A 17914-nucleotide genomic window follows, 5' to 3' on the forward strand; every position below is an offset into this window, starting at 1 on the left:
AAAAATTTAATTAAATAATCAGAGTATAATTGCACACAAAAACTGCATATTTAGAGTGTACAATTTGATAAATTAAAGGAGTTATACAAAAATTAAAGAGCATATTGAATGTTTCCACTTCTGTATGATTTGATGGTTTGAATATCTTTAAATGCTTTGTTACATAATTATGAGAAATTTCAGTTCCTTGAGTCTCAGTTTGCATATTTCTGAAGGTGTTGTGGGGATACTAAACAAAACTTCACGTGGATGCTCTGAGAAATAAATGAAAGGTGTAGAAGTTCATTTTTCAGGCCAAAGAAAACACTGAAGGGTAAATGTTGTATCTGATTATCTGTGTGCTTGTATACATTTTTCTTTCAAATAAACACAATCATACACACACACATACACACGTGGACACAATTATGAATTCCTCTATGTTAAAAGGAAACCTGAGATAAATAGAAATGAAAACAATGAACATTTTGGGAGCTCACTGGTGATCAGGTGGTTAAGAATCTGCCTTCCAATGCAGGGGACATGGGTTCAATCCCTAGTCAGGGAAGTAAGATCCCACATACCACGGGGCAACTAAACCCATGCACCACAACTAGAGCCCACATGCTGCAATTAGAGAAATCTACAAGCAACAACTACTGAGACTGCTTGCTCTCGAGTTCATGCACAGCAACTAGAGGAGCTTGCACACCACAACAAAGAGCCTGTACACTGTACAGACCCAAAAAAAGATTAAACATTTGAATTATCATGAAGCAGAAGAATGTAGAAATATAGACACAAAATTTTAAAGTACAATAGGTAACCTCAACTTGCATAATGGATTCCTTTTCTACCATAATATCACAAGACATCCTGGTCAGCCAACATTTACAATTATGTAATGAGGAGTTCACTGTATCAGCTAATGAGGTGGAAAATCTTCAAATTGATTTAATTTTTTTTCTATGTACACTTTTCCACATAAAATGCCCTTACCCAAGGCCAGCTAATGAATAAATTGAGAGGTTTAAAATCAATTCTTGTAAACAAATTTTATTGAATAAATGTGTATATTAGATTCACATTGCTATTGTAAAATACTGCCAAGTAAGTTGCTTAAAATAAACAAATATATGCTTTTATAGTTTGGGTGTCAAAAGCTTAAAATGAGTCTTGTTGAGTTAATATCAAATGTTGGGGTGGCAGGTGACGATGGCAACATAGAAAGATCCTAAACTCACCACAACCCATGGACACGCCAAATCTATAGCTACATGTGGATTAATTTCCTCTGAAAACCAGCTGAATATCTGTGCTGCTCTGCTGTGCTTAGCCACTCAGTTCTGCCCAGCTCTTTGTGACCCCATAGACTGTAGCCTGCCCGGCATCTCTGTCCATGTGAATTCTCCAGGCAAGAATACTAGAGGGGGTTGCATGCCCTCCTCCAGGAGATCTTCTCAACACAGGGATCGAACCGAGGTCTCCTGCATTGCAGGCAGATTCTTTACCATCTGAGCCACCAGGGAAGCCCATGAATACTGGACTGGGTAGCCTATCCCTTTTCTAGGGGATCTTCCTGAGCCCAGAATCAAACTGATGTCTCCTGCGTTGCAGGCAGAATCTTTACCAGCTGAGCTATCAGGGAAGCCCCAGCTGAATATCTGCTCCACAACAAAGGATAATAGAACCACATCAAAATGGCAACAGAGGCAGAGAAGTGGTCTCTTCAAAAACCCCACCCCCAGCATAGTAACCCACAAATGCACAGGATTTCACATTTACAGGGATCTTTTCCTGGTGGTTCAGATGGTAAAGAATCTGCCTGCAATGCAGGAGACCCAGGTTTGATCCCTGGGCTGGGAAGATCCCCTGGAGAAAGAAATGGCAACCCACTCCAGTATTCTTGCCTGGGAAATCCCATGGACAGAGGAACCTGGCAGACTATAGTCCATGGGGTCATGAAGAGTCAGACACTTCATTTTTTCCTAAAAGACTATAGGTTTGTGCCTTACATTTTATGTGTCAACCCTTGGAACCCGCACTAGAAAGACAAGTCACCAAAATATGTGACAATAGGGCTTATTTCCAGAAGACCCCAAAGTCAGTGTTGAAGGGAAAACTTAGGGTAAAGTGCTAGAAGGTTGGAACTCTAGAAGGCAGAAGAGTTCATGGAGAAGGATTAGCATAAACAGGATTCACCTGATTTAACTTGGTCTCTTGGGAACAGAAAATCATTATGAGAAACTTCTCTCTAGACCAGTGCACTGGGTGAAATCACGTGGTTAAGGATGGAGTAACAAGAGGGAAATGTCCCTACTGACAAAATCTAGGCATCCATAAATATCTCCCATGCTGCAGTCCTTCCACTTCTGCCACCCCGGAGTAGAGGAGACATGCTCATTGCTTTCAGAGTCCTGCATCTGTAAAGGGACTAGTTCTTCATGCTGTCTTATCTGAGAACACAGCTTCAGCCTCCATCATAAACCATCCTTAAGGAATTCATACTTCCACACAAGACTTCCTTTCAAAGAACCTAACTAGGTGGGTCTAGGGACTCACAGATACTTCAGGTAAGATTCAGAGAGAATGGAAGATAAAAATTTTACCTGAGGTCACAAGAGATCTCAGGAGACTAGTTCAGAGTGAAGACTTGGACATGTTTGTTTGTCGGTTGACTAATTTATTTATAAGTACTTTATTAGTGGCTTTTCAGGTAGCACAGTGGTAAAGAATCTGCCTGCCAGACTTTAATTATATTTCACTTAATTTTGTTCTGATACTGCCACATTTAACCTAGTTTTGTTTCCACCTCATTTTCAATTTTTTCCATGTATGTGCACACATTTATGAAAACAAAAATGTGAACCAAGCAGAGGAGATTCTTGCTTATTTGGATATTATAATAGAGAAAACAAAACACAATAAAATAAATGCATGAATAACACAACATCCTCAGGGATAATTCATCTGAAGAATGGAGACAGATAGTTGCGGCAAATGCAGTATATTACAGAGTATGAGCTGGGGAGAACTTTGCACAAGGTATGAGGAACAGAACCTGGACTAGTGTCAAAAAGGATGCCTACTGGATATGTCCGAAAGAAAAAAAAAGAGAGAGAGGTAAAAATTTACAGCCCAAGAGTAACAAAGAAGAATTCCACAGAGAAAAATAAGAGAAAGGCCAACCTCAGTCACTATTGGACCATATGAAAACCAGTGTGGTAAATAAACAGGAGTAGGTACAGAATTAAAAATTAGATCAGGGACCTGACACTGATAACATGATGAAGCAAGTGGAGCAATAAAGGTCCAGTGGTCTGTGCTCCCTTGAACCCAAGGGACTTCAGCTCCCACAGAGCTGCCTCTTCAATCTGAAACCTGGCTCCTCTGTTGGGCCCTTTATTCATATTTATTTTCCCTCATTAGCAGGAACCGCCCTTTTAAAAGTTGTCTTGCCTTTACTGCAGTGGATTCCAGCCATTTTGACTAAGTCCCAGAGTAAGATATGCCTTTTACATCACGATCCTGGGTTGATTGCAAAGACTGAGACGTGACTCCACAACTGTACATGCGCAGTAGCACATCTGTATAGACAAACATAGACAAACACACATATACACACACAGACAGGTACCTAACCATGCATATGACTGAGCAAAGAGGGTCAGAAATGCTTTCGTGTGTATCCTTACTAGTCATGATAACACTCTGATACTTTTTGTGTGTTTCATGTATTATATTCTATTTAATTTTTGCAAACCATAGTTCAGACCCCCAATGGGACTGAATCTGAGAACATGAAAGCATTCCTCTTGCTTCTTCTCCATACCTATTTTAGTATTTCCCTGCATCTTTTCTGTCTCTTATTGTCTTTTATTAGCAGCAATTTTTGTGAGGCCATGTTCTTTCAAGTCCATGCAGTATATATCAAATTAGTTACAGTTCCCCACTAAATCTGCTCAGAGTAAGGTAGGGAAAAGGTGGTGAATGTGTGTAACATTGCTGCATGTGTCAAGGTTCTCACAGTCTAGCAGGGAAAAAAAGACATGGGATTAAATAAAAGTTATGGAGAGACGAATAGCCCCCACCACAGTGCTCTGTGTGTGTGTGCACGTGTGTGTATGCACGTGTGTGTGTGCACGTGTGTGCGTGCATGTGTGTGCACGTGTGTGCATGTGTGCACGTGTGTGTGTGTGCTGTAGGCCGTGAGAGTCCTCAAAGGAAGAGTACATGAACTGGTGTACACCAAAATGTTCCCCTGAAAATACAGATGACAGAATGTCAACCAAATATGAAGACAAAAAGTGGATTGATTTCTGTGCTCAGGATTCCTTGGAAATAAAATGAATAAGGTGCAAAGAACAACTTGTGAATTGGGCACTCCCTGTACCTTAAGGTTGAGGAGCAGCAGGAAGGTCACTTCATTGCTTAGCATCCTCTGGCCCCCTTTCTCACCACCCTCCTTCTTATATCTTCCCCTTGGGAAACTGGCTTCTTTGGAGCCTGAATACCTGAAACAAGTTTCATTCTCAGGGCCTTTGCACCGGCCATTCCTTCTACCAGGCAGGCCTCTCTTCCTTGAGATCTCTGTTCAAATGTTACCTACTTTGCCTGCCTACCTGAACACCCAGCAAAGAATGATACCCCAGCCTCTCTCCCTTATGCCCCTTTTTTCTTCATTTTACCTGTCAGCATTTAACATGTTATATGATTTTATATTTGCTAACATTATTCTCCGTCATCCAATTAGAGGAAGTTTTGTCTCTCAGCACACTCTACCTCTTGCCTTGAAGATGGTAAGTATGCAATTTATGAGCCCCAAAGGATTGACAGAAATCTCATTAAAAGTATGCAATACCTGACCTCTTGGGGAAATGGCTGCAAAAGAACAGGAATTTGTAATCAGAGATGGAACAGGGAATGCCCTGAAGGGGACAGATTTCACACCAAAATTATAGGTATTGATTTCATGACTGCAAAATATAAATTGTATCATTTGACTATGCCAGGAATGCTCATTTTTGTGAAAAGTGGTCATATCTTTTGGGGGGATTTAATTCCAGGTTATTCCCTCTACCACATGGAAACAGGGAATGATACACATATTTCAGAATTTCTTCTTCTTGGAATTTCAAATGAACCGGAACTGCAGCCCCTCATATTTGGACTTTTCCTTACCATGTACCTGATCACTGTATTTGGAAATCTGCTCATCTTCCTGGCTGTCAGCTCAGACTCCCACCTCCACACCCCCATGTACTTCTTCCTCTCCAACCTGTCTTTTGTAGACATCTGTTTCATCTCTACCACCATCCCAAAGATGCTATGGAACATCCAGACACAGAGCCAAGTTATCACCTATGAAGGCTGCATCAACCAGATTTACTTTTTACTACTCTTTGCAGGGTTGGATGACTTCCTCCTGACTGTGATGGCCTATGACCGGTTTGTGGCCATCTGTCACCCCCTGCACTACACAGTCATCATGAGCCCCAGGCTCTGTGGACTGCTGGTTCTGGTGTCATGGATAATGAGTGCCCTGAATTCCTTGATACAAATCTTAATGATGTTGCGGCTGTCCTTCTGTAGAGTCCTGGAGATCCCCAACTTTTTCTGTGAACTCAATCAGGTGGTCCGAAGTGCCTGTTCTGACACCTTTCTTAATGACGTGATGGTGTATGTTGCAGCTGGGCTGCTGAGTGGCGGTCCTTTCGTTGGAATATTTTACTCCTACTCTAAGATCGTTTCCTCCATACGAGGAATCGCATCAGCTCAGGGGAAGTACAGAGCATTTTCCACCTGTGCATCTCACCTCTCGGTTGTCTGCTTATTTTACTGTACAATCCTAGGAGTGTACCTTAACCCTGCTGATGCCCACAACTCACACTCAAGTGCAATAGCCTCAGTGATGTACACTGTGGTCACCCCGATGCTGAACCCCTTCATCTACAGTCTACGGAATAAAGATATAAAGGAGGCTCTGAAAAGATTCACTGAGCAATAAAAGGACAAACTCTTCTGGGGCAAATAAGTGGATCCAGAAATTGCCATTCTTCCATAAGACTGTGAATATATAATTTGTCTTTTCTATTGCTTCCTTAATTTTACATTTTTTGACTTTAACTTCTGTTTATATGTAAATAATGCAGTTTATTAAGCTTTCCCATTTATTTCATTTTCCTGCTTTCACACATTTTCTTCCAAACTTATATCAGAAATATTTGCAAATTCCCTTTTATTTCTTGAGCCTATGTGAATTTCTTGAGAATAGTATCTTTTCAAGTGACATATATCATTTCAACTTTTTTCTTTTATTTTACTAAAAGAATAGTTAGAAGTTGTATTACTCATATTGAATAAGCTCTACTTGGCACCTTCACTATGTAATTTAAGTAACTCACTTTATCAGGCCTTTTCTTCTATCTCATACAGAATAAAGACTGAGAACCACTGATGTACAGCAAGAGAACTAGAAACATCTCATGTTCTAATCACCACACACACCTTACTCACTTCATAGCTTTGTGGTTTTTTTTATTTAACTTATTTTAATTGGAGGCTAATTACTTTACAATACTGTAGTGACTCTTGCCATACACTGACATGAATCAGCCATGAGTGTACATGTGTTCCCCATCCTGACCCTCCCTCCCACCTCCCTCCCACCCCATCCCTCAGGGTCATCCCAGTGCACCAGCTCCGAGCACCCTGTCTCATGCATCGAACCTGGACTGGTGATCTGTTTCACATATGATAATATGTATGTTTCAATGTTATTCTCTCAGATCATCCCACCCTCACCTTCTCCCACAGAGTCCAATAGACTGTTCTATACATCTGTGTCTCTTTTGCAGTCTCGCATTTAAGGTTATTGTTATCATCTTTCTAAATTCCATATATATGTATTAGTATACTGTATTGGTGTTTTTCTTTCTGACTTACTTTACTCTGTATAATAGGCTCCAGTTTCATCCACCTCATTAGAACTGATTCAAATGTATTCTTTTTAATATCTGAGTAATATCCTATTGTGTATATGTACCACAGCTTTCTTATCCATTCATCTGCTGATAGACATCTAGGCTGCTTCCATGTCCTGGCTATTATAAACAGTGCTGCAGTGAACATTGGGGTACACATGTCTCTTTCGATTCTGATTTCCTCGGTGTGTATGCCCAGCAGTGGGATTGCTGGGTCATATGGCAGTTCTATTTCCATTTTTTAAAGGAATCTCCACACTGTTCTCCATAGTGGCTGTACTAGTTTGCATGCCCACCAACAGTGTAAGAGGGTTCCCTTTTCTCCACACCCTCTCCAGCATTTATTGTTTGTAGACTTTTGGATAACAGTCATTCTGACCGGCGTGAGATGGTACCTCATTGTGATTTTGATTTGCATTTCCCTGATAATGAATTTAATCACCTCACCCTTCTGAACCACAATTTTGCAAATTTAGAATAAGACTCATAATTGTACATCCTCATAAGATGTTCTATTGCAAAGTAACAAATGAGACAACAGATATAAGATGCTAAGCTCAGTCCATGGTACATTAAAAGATCCATGTGGATCTCTTATCATTAACAAGTTTTTTATGATTGAAGGACTGAACACAAGCTTTTCACTTGTGTTAAAACAGAAAACACCTAATTGATGTGTCAAAAGCATTTTGAAGTCAGGGATTATTTTACCTATGGTTTCATAGCAAAGGAACACAGCTCTATTCCTTATTTAAGAGGAAATAATAATTTTCCGGAGATATCAGGAGCTGCATTCCCATCACAAGATAGTGATTTTGAAACCCAAGAGACTAGTCCAGACAGGTTCCTCAGACTTAGATTTGGAGGACACTTTGACTCAGGGTTGCAAAAAGTGTCAGTGTTAGATCTCTGGGATACAAGAGGATTCATGGAGTAGTAATAAGAATCAGATACACTTGACTTCTAACCTGGTCTCCTGGGAATGACCAGTCAGCTGAAAAAATTCCATTCTGTCCAGACTAGTTCCCCTGAGGAAATGATGTGTTTGAGGATTGAAGTAATAGTGGAAAACGTGCTGAACACGTATAATGAGCAGATACAGCAAATACACAGAGCTATAAATATCTCCGCTGCTGCAGGGTCTGAGCAGCTCCACCTTGAGCTGAACAGGGCATGGTTTTGCATTTGGATTCTTAAGCCTGGTTCAGAGACCCATGCTTCATTCTTTCCTTCTTTCTCGTCTGGATTCAGAGCTTCAGTTTCCACCATCAACCCTTCAGGAGGAATTTGGACTTCCACACAGAGACCTTCCTCTCAGACTTCCTATCTGGGTGAGTCTGAAAGCCCAGCAGAAGAAAGTCAGAGAGGATGAAACCCAAGAACATTTACTTGAGGTCACCTGAAAGCCCAAACTTCTGGTCCAGAGCCAAGGTTGTCTTAATAATTTATAATAAATTTATTTAACATGTAAAAAAGAGAAGTGTCTATTGCATTCAGCAATTCAAGAATTATTAATAATTGTGTGATGGGGATGAAAACCTAGTTAGGGGAGACTCAAGAAGAAATGGCAGGTATAGTGGTGTCAGTAAAATGTGAACATTTCCAAGGAGATTTGCAGGTTAAGAGAGTAGGAAAATACACTATTTGGTCAAGAGTGGTTTGCAGTGAAGTGAAGACATTTTATGTATTTATTTTTGATTTTTGAGGTGAGGTATATTTGAGCATGTTCTATATTCATAAGGAAGATCCAGATCAATGGAATAGCTACTACCTGGAAGCTTACAGTTCTTAAGACACACATTTCATAGAATATTTTCTCACATTGAGTATTCACTTGAAAAAATTAAATTTAGTATACAGAGTCACATTATGCTAAAAGGCTTAATTTTGCATTAGGTTCGTTACCTGGGAGGCTGACTATATTTGGGGGTTGATTAATCATTTGCTTCTCTATTACATAATATCTATGCACATTGTTTTGTATACTGGCATTTGAGTGTTACTGTTTTTTTCTTTTTTTGCTCTATTATTTCCTCTAATTCTATTCACACCTCTATGAAGGCACCAGAGTGTATGAAGCAGGTGAGGTCTCTGATGATTTGGATCTAACATTTCAATGGAGAAATATTTCAGAATAAAATAAACGCATATATTGCAAAGTGTCATCAGGTACAAATCACGTGAAGGAAGGGATAGGTTCTGTGGCGTTCATAGGACTTTGTAGAGTGTATTATGAGTTTATCACAGGTGGGACAAGTCTCAGAAACAGAAGTAGAGTGTGACCAAAGGGTTTGCAACAAGAACAACAACAAAAATCAAAGCCCGGGAATAACAAAGAAAAATGCCACTTAAGAAAAATGATACGGGGCTTACCTACTGGCTCAGTGGTGAAGAATCCGCCTGCCAATGTAGGAGACGTGGTCCAATCCCTGATCCAGGAAGATCCCACATGCTGTGGAGCAACTAAGCCTGTGCACCACAGCTATTGAGCCTGTGATCTAGAGCCCCGGAGGTGCAACTCCTCAAGCCCACACACCCTAGAGCCTGGACTCTGCAACGAGAAGTCACAGCAGTGAGAAAGCCACACCACAACTAGAGAGTAGCCCCTGCTCGTTGCATCTAGAGAAAAGTCTGCACAGCAATGTAGACCCAGCACAACTAAAGTTAAATAAATAAAATCTGCTTTTAAAAGAAAGAAAAGTGATAGAAGGGAAAGTCTCTTTCACTACTGGACCATATGAAAGTAAATGTGGACAAACACACGGGAGTAAGTATGCAATAAAGAATTGACCAAGGGCCTCATGTCAACACTGTAGTGAGGCACTGGAAGAATATAAAATCAGTGTGTGGTCCCTTGAGTCTGAGGTCTCTTCAGCCCCCACACTGCTGTCTGGTCCTTCTGCAACCTGGCTCTTGCCTTGGCCTCTATTTACACTGCTTCTCCCTCGGCAGGGACTGGTCTCTTATAAATGTCTTCTTGCATTTATTGCAGTGGATAAGAAGCTTTTTTGACTCTGTCCCAGCTAAGACATGCCTTTTACATGGGATCCAACACACATGTGTGCATGGGTATGGGCATACACAAACACAGGCATCTGAACAAAGAGAATCAGGAAAATCTTACTATATGGGATGCACTCTGACATTTTAATTTTGCATTTTATTTTTTCTACCTTATTTTATTCTTACAAACTACATAGTCTGAACCTCTAAGAGGTGTGAATCTCAGAATATGGGAAATGTTCCTCCAGCATGGCTTTGAAAGCCATATTAGTGTTTCCCTGGTCCTTTTTGTTCTCTTGTCATTAGCGTTTCTATGAGAACATGTTTTTTTCATTCCTTCATGCAGTATGTATTTATTCAGGTACTGCTCACAACTAAACTAAATCTAAGAGGTTGAAGAGTATGTGTGATATTGGCATACGCCTCAAGCACTTACAGTCTTGCAGAGAATAAAAGATGCTGAATTAATTAAAACTTCACAATGATAACCCTATATCTAAATGACTATAAATGAAATTCCTCGTTTTCTGTACGAATGTTTAAAAAAGGGGAGGACTCATGAAAGAAATGATCTAGGCAATCTGGAAAAGAAGATGGTGTCTTAGAGATAGGGAGGGGTGAAACTTCTAAACAGAGTGGTTGATTCTCTAAGGAGGTACATATAAGCTCTGAGTCTTGAGCCTGTGATGAGCCTGCATCAAGTGAAGCTGCGACTCATGTTTAATATTCATGAGCTTGACGTGCATGAGGGCAGCACGAGGGTGAAGCGGTGGTTCATTCACAGAGAGTCAAGGCTAGGATTTGAAGCTGTGGAATTTGGGGCTCGTTTCACAGTGGGGAGTCACTGGGAGAGAAGGAAGTCAGGGAGTTGGTTGTTGTGAAACACGGCTGTTCCCTCTGACCAGCACACACTTCTACCCAGAGAGACTCATGTCTCCTTCTTTCTCTTTCTTGAGGTCTCTGATCAAATGTTTTCCAGGCTACCCGAACACCCAGTAAAAAAAAATAATACCCTCATCAACTCTCTTCTTTATGTCTGATCTATTTTCCTTCACAACACTTGTCAACATATGATCATTTGTTTGAGTTTTTAAATTTTTTCCTTATATGTTTTCTCCACCATTGAACTACAGGACCTATTGTCTCTCAGCACCCTCTCCTCTTTCTCCAGAACTTGGTAGGTCTTAAATTTGTATTCCCTCAAATGCATAACAAAATCCCTCATTACAAGTGTAGAACACCTGACCACTGGGGGAAAAGGCTGACTATAAGATAAGCTTTCTTATTCGGAGACGGCACAGGAGATTGGCTTGAAGGGGAAATTTCTGTATAAAGTCATGAATATTTTTTGAATGCAAAATATAAATGTTAAGAGTTCACCTATGTTTGCAATGCCAATTTTTGAAAAATTAGTCATGCTGTTTTCTGTTTCCAGGTAGTCATTTGCATCACATGGAACCCGGGAATGAGACACCAATTTCAGAATTTATTCTCTTGGGATTATCAAATGAACCAGAACTGCAGCCCCTCATATTTGGACTTTTCCTCTCCATGTACCTGATCACTATGTTTGGAAACCTGCTCATCATCCTGGCTGTCAGCTCAGACTCCCACCTCCACACCCCCATGTACTTCTTCCTCTCCAACCTGTCCTTCGTAGACATCTGCTTTATCTCCACCACCATCCCAAAGATGTTGAAGAATATAAGGACACAGAACAAAGTAATAACCTATGAAGGCTGCATCATCCAGATGCATTTTTTCATACTTTTTGCAACATTGGACGTGTTCCTCTTGACCGTGATGGCCTATGACCGCTTCGTGGCCATCTGCCACCCACTCCACTACACAGTCATCATGAAACCCCAGGTCTGTGGACTGCTGGTTCTGCTGTCCTGGATCATGAGTGCTCTGAACTCCTTGATACAAAGCGTAATGGTGTTGTGGCTACCCTTCTGTACAGACTTGGAAATCCCCCACTTTTTCTGTGAAGTTAATCAAGTGGTTCAACTTGCTTGTTCTGACACTTTTCTTAATGACATGCTGATGTATTTTGCAACTGGGGTGTATGGTGGCATTACCCTCGCTGGAATTCTTTACTCATATTCTAAGATAGTTTTCTCTATACTAGGAATTTCATCAGCTTGGGGGAAGTATAAAGCATTCTCCACCTGTGCCTCTCACCTCTCACTTGTCTCCTTATTCTATTGTACAGTCCTGGGAGTGTATCTTAGCTCTGCTGCTACTCACAGCTCACAATCAAGTGCTGTTGCCTCAGTGATGTACACTGTGGTCACACCCATGCTGAACCCCTTCATCTACAGTCTGAGGAATAAAGACATAAAGAGGGCTCTGAAAAGGATCATTGGGATGGCAGCTATATAAGGATCAGTTTTCCTGGGGCTGAAGAAATGTGTGTGATTTTAGGGCTCAAAACCTCAGAACCCAATTCTTTGATCAGGTTGCTGAAGTAGAACTTGATCCTTCTATTTATTTCCCAAAATTTCCATTTTTTTAAAAATTCAATGCCTCTACATTTTATTATCAAATGAAATTATATACTGGGGAATTGTACCAATTTCTGTTGTGCTCCCCATGAGTGTGTAGTCTGTAAATCTCTCTATTATGTTTCTAAGTGATGTTGAGTAAGGTTGCCATGTTCTTCTGTCTTGAATTGGTTTATGGTTATTTCTGTATCTATGCTGATCTTCTATTTACAGGGAAAAAAATGAGTTTATCATGTGAATTACTTATATTTAATTTCAGCATTTCTATATCCATAAATGACGTTTGACTTCCTTCCCAGTTAGAAGACAACTCTCACCCATGTTAAGTGAGAATCACCTGCCTAGGCTCTAGATTCAACTCTTAGCCATGCACCATCAGATTCTTTTCCATTTAATTAAGTTATTGGAATATAACTACACAAATAAACTGTATATTTAAAGTGTACAGTTTGGGGGTCTTCCCTGATGGTCCAGTGATTAAAAATCTGCCTTCCAGTGCAAGGGACGCAGGTTCGATCCTTGGTCCGGGAACTGAGATCCCACATGCCACAGGGCAACTAGGCCCATGCACCTCAAGTAGAGAGCCCGCATGCCACAACTAGAGAAAAGCCTGTACACCATATGAGGAAGCTGTGCAGCCTAAATAAGTAAACAGATAAAAGGTGTGTGACATAATGACATAAACAAGCTATCCAAAACTGAGAACATAATGCCTGTTTCTCTTTGTGTTTAATTTGACAGTGCACATAGCTTTACCTGCTTTATTATGTAATTGTGAAAAAATTTAAGCTCCCTGAGCCTGTTTCCTTCTTTATGAAGGTGGTGTGAAATACTAAACAAAACTTCATATGGATGCCCTGAGAAACAAATGAAATGCATGGAAATTTCTTTTTTAATCCAAAGAAAACAGCTAAGGGCTAAAGTTTGTTTCTGTGTGTATACATTTTTTTTCTGTCAAATAAACACTGTAGTATACATGTGTGCATGCACACAGACATCTTTTATGTGGGAAGGAAACTTGAGAGAAACTGGGAGAGAGTGGAAGTGAAAATAATGAACATTTGAATTAATATAAAATAAAAATATAAAAATACAGACACAAAAATTTAAAGTGCAAATGAGTGACCTCAATTTGATGTGAATTACTTTTCCTACTTCAATGTCACAAAAGAATCACAGGCAGACAGTTGACATTTACATTTATAAAATAAAAAATTTATTGTATCAGTTAATGAGGCAGAATATCTTCAAATTGATTTAGTATTTTTTCACTTAATATGGGCTTTTATTTACTTAATATGGGTTTTTGACATAACATGCCCTTACTCAAGGTAAGCTAATGAATGGAGAGGATTAAATTTTACTCTTGCAAACAAATTTTATTGCATAAATGTCTATATTAGATTTCTAGTTCAATTACAAAATACTCCCACACTAGTTCCTTAAATAAACAAATTCATTCTCTTGGATGTCAGAAGCTTAAAATGAGTCTTGTTGGCTAATATAAAATATTTGGGTGACAGTTCAAGACTACAGCATAGAAAAAAATAGAAAGGGCTCAAATAAATCAGAAATGAAAGAGGAAAAATTACAATTAATATCACAGAAATGCAAAGGACCACAAGAGACTACTATGAATATTTATACCAACAAATTGGACAACTTAGAAGAAATAGAAACATTCCTACAAAACAAACATTTTCCCAAGAGGGAATCATGAAGAAACAGAAAATCTGAATACACCAGTTACTAGTAAGGATATTGAATCAGTAACCAAAAATCTCACAACAAACAAAAGTCCAGGACCAGGGGCTTCACTGATAAATTCTAATAAACATTAAAGATTTAGTACCTATCTTCCAAAAACTTTCAAAAAATCAAAGAGGAAAAATGCTTCCAAACTCACTTTACAAGGCCAGCATTACCTTGATTCAAAACCAGACAAGGGCAATAAAAAAATAAAGAATTATAGATCAATATCCTTGATGAACACACATGCAAAAATCCTCAAAAAATATTAGCAAATAAATTAAAAAATATATCTAATAGACCATACATCACGATCAAGTGGGATTCACTTCAAGGATGCAAGAATGGTTAAGCATCCTCAAATCAGTCAAATGATACACCAGATTAACTAAAGGAAGGATAAATATCATATGATAATTTCAGGGTGCTGTACTAAGTCACTTCAGCTGTGTCCATCTCTTTGTGACCCCATGGACTGTAGCCCGCCAGGTTCCTTTGTCCATGGGACTTTCCAGGCAAGAACACTGCAGTGGGTTGTCATTTCCTCTTCCGGGGATCTTCCCAACCCAGTGGCTGAACCTTTGTCCCTTCCATCTTCTGCATTGGCAGGTGGGTTCTTTGCTACTAGCACCATCTGGAAAGTCCAATCATTTCAACAGATGCAGAATAATCATTTGACAAAATTCAATGTTTCTTTATGATAAAAACCCTCAACAGAGTGGGTACATAGCAAGCATACCACCACATAATATAGGCTATATATACAGGTTCACAGATAACATTATACTCAATGGTGAGAAGATGAACCTTTCCTCTAAGATCAGGAAAAAGAAAAGAATGCCCACTCGGGCCACTTTCATTCAACATAGTATTGGAAATCCTAGCCACAGTAATTAGACAATAAAATGCAATCACAGAGTCCAGATTAGAAAGGAAGAAGTGAAACTGTTACTATTTACAGATAAAATGATACTATATATATATATTTTAATTCTAACAAAGAACTTTTTGAACTAATAAATAAATTTCATGAAACTATGAGATACAAAATCAACATACAGATACTTCTTGTGTTTCTAGACTCTAATAATGAATTATTAGAAAAAGAAATGTAGAAAACAATCCCATTTAAAACTGCATAAAAAATAAAATAACTTGGCACAATTTATGAAAGAGGGAAAAGACCTATACACTGAAATCTAGAAGACATGGATGAAAGAAATTGAAGAAGTCACAAATAAATGGAAATATACCTTAAGTTCATGGATTGAAATCGTTAATATTCTTAAAATGACCTAGAAATTTTTCCCAAAAGGCATACAAGTGGCAAACAGACACATAAACAGATGTTTGAGCTTCATTAATTACCAGGAAAATGCAAATCAAAACACAAAGAAATCATGTCACATTCTTTAGAATGGCTGTTATAAGAAAGATGAGCGCCTGAGACGTTATTCACCCTGTAACTGAAAGATTCTACTACCCTTTCCCTATTTCCTCCACCCCAACAACTTTTCTATGTAGTCATGCCCAACGCTTTGTGACCCCATGGAATATAGCCGCCAGGGGCCTCTGTCTATGGGATTCTCCCAGCAAGAATATTGTAGTGGGTTGCCTTTCCCTCCTCCAGGGGATCTTCCTGACTCTGAGGTTGAATCTGAGTCTCCCACACTGCAGGCAGATTCTTTACCATCTGAGCCACTAGCGAAGCCCAAAGTTACAAGTATACCACCTGACATTTTTTCTTATTGAAGGTTAATTACTTTACAATGTTGTGGTGGTCTCTGCCATACATCAACATGAATAAATCATAATTTTATATATATAAATATATATATGTGCACATATATTTATATGCATATATGTCTATACATGTATTTATATATACCCTTCCTCTTGAGTCTCCCTCCCACTCCCCCCTTCCACCCGTCTAGGTCATCACAGGGTGCCAGGCTGGGTTGCCTGTGTTATACAGAAGCTTCCCGCTGGTTACCAATTTTACACATGATAGTGTTTATATGTCAGTGCTGCTTTTCCAGCTGGGTCTATCCTCTCCTTCCCCCACAGTGTCCACAAGTCTCTTCTCTACATCTACATCCCCATTTCTTCTCTCTAAATAGGTTCATCAGTACTATTTTTTCTAGATTCCATGTATATGCATTAATAAATGACATTTGTTTTTCTTTTTCTGACTTGCTTCACTCTGTGTAACTGGCTTTATGTTCATCCACCCCACTACAACTGACTCAATGCTTTCCTTTTTATAGCTCAGCTATATTCCATTGCATATATGTACCATATCTTCTTTTTCCATTCATCTGGATAGTCAAATATTAATCTAAATTTATATATATACACACACACATGCACACACACACACACACACATCTCATAACATTGTACAGAAAACCCAAATGAACTTTTTGGCCAACCAAATAAATCATGGTGACTATTGTTGAGAACACTGCATTGTACAATTGAACTTTGCTAAGACAGTAGAGTATTTGCCATCACTTCATGGCAAATAGATGGGGAAAGAGTGGAAACAGTGGCAGACTTTATTTTGGGGGTCTCCAAAATCACTGCAGATGGTGACTGCAGCCATGAAATTAAAAGATGCTTACTCCTTGGAAGGAAAGTTATAACCAACCTAGACAGCATATTAAAAAACTGAGACATTACTTTGCCAAGTAAGGTCTGTCTAGTCAAACCTATGGTTTTTCCAGTAGTCATGTATGGTTGTGAGAGTTGGACTATAAAGAAAGCTGAGCAGCGAAGTATTGATGCTTTTTAACTGAGAGTCCCTTGGACTGCAAGGAGATCCAACCAGTCCATCATAAAGGAAATCATTCCTTCATTGGAAGGACTGATGTTGAAGCTGAAGCTCCAATACTTTGGCCACCTGATGCAAAGAGCTGACTCATTTGGAAAGACCCTGATGTTGGGAAAGATTGAAGGCAGGAGGAGAAGGGGATGACAGAGGATGAGATGGTTGGATGGCATCGCTGACTTAACAGACATGAGTTTGAGTAAACTGCGGGAGTTGGTGATGGACAGGGAGGCCTGGCGTGCTGCAGTCCATGGGGTAGCATAGAGTCAGACACAACTGAGCAACTGAACTGAACTGAAGAGAGTATAACTTAAATTTTCTCACATATACACATGCACAAAAAGCAAGATAAGTGTGTAAAGTAATGGGTGTGTAAGTTAAAGGAGAAATCCTTTCACAAAGTATACATAAATCAAATCATGATGTACACTTCAAATATCTTGTGATTATAAATATTAATTATACCTTAATAAAGCTAGTTTTTTAAAGCTTCTTAAAAAGTGAAAAAGGAGAAATAACAAATGTTGGTGAGTATGTGGAGAAGAGGAAACCCTAGTGCACTGTTGGTAGAAATGTGAATGTGTACAGCCGTTATGGAGAGCAGTATGGAGATTCCTCAAAAATTACAAATAGAACTACTATATTATCTAGCTATTCAACTTCTGGGTATTTCTCTGAATAAAATGAGAGCAGTAATTTGAAAAGATATATGCAACCTTATGTTCATTGCAGCATTATTTACATTGACCAAGACGTGAAAGCTACCTTCGTGTCCATTGATGGATTAATGGATAATGATGTGATATATATATATATATATACACACACACACACACACACACACACACACACACAATGGCATG

General features: G+C 39.2%; 2 protein-coding genes across 2 annotated transcripts; both read left to right on the forward strand.

Moving 5' to 3' along the window:
• Positions 1-5059: 5059 nt before the first annotated feature.
• Positions 5060-5986, forward strand: LOC122441004 (olfactory receptor 7A17-like). Its single transcript, XM_043467637.1, has one exon. The coding sequence runs from the start codon at positions 5063-5065 to the stop codon at positions 5984-5986; it is 924 nt and encodes a 307-aa protein (XP_043323572.1). The 5' UTR covers positions 5060-5062.
• A 5431-nt stretch (positions 5987-11417) lies between these two features.
• LOC122440634 (olfactory receptor 7A17-like) lies at positions 11418-12350 on the forward strand. Its single transcript, XM_043467115.1, has one exon. The coding sequence runs from the start codon at positions 11418-11420 to the stop codon at positions 12348-12350; it is 933 nt and encodes a 310-aa protein (XP_043323050.1).
• The last annotated feature ends 5564 nt before the right edge of the window (positions 12351-17914 follow it).

The sequence above is a fragment of the Cervus canadensis genome, chromosome 4 (genome assembly GCF_019320065.1).
Source record: "Cervus canadensis isolate Bull #8, Minnesota chromosome 4, ASM1932006v1, whole genome shotgun sequence".
NCBI lineage: Eukaryota > Metazoa > Chordata > Mammalia > Artiodactyla > Cervidae > Cervus > Cervus canadensis.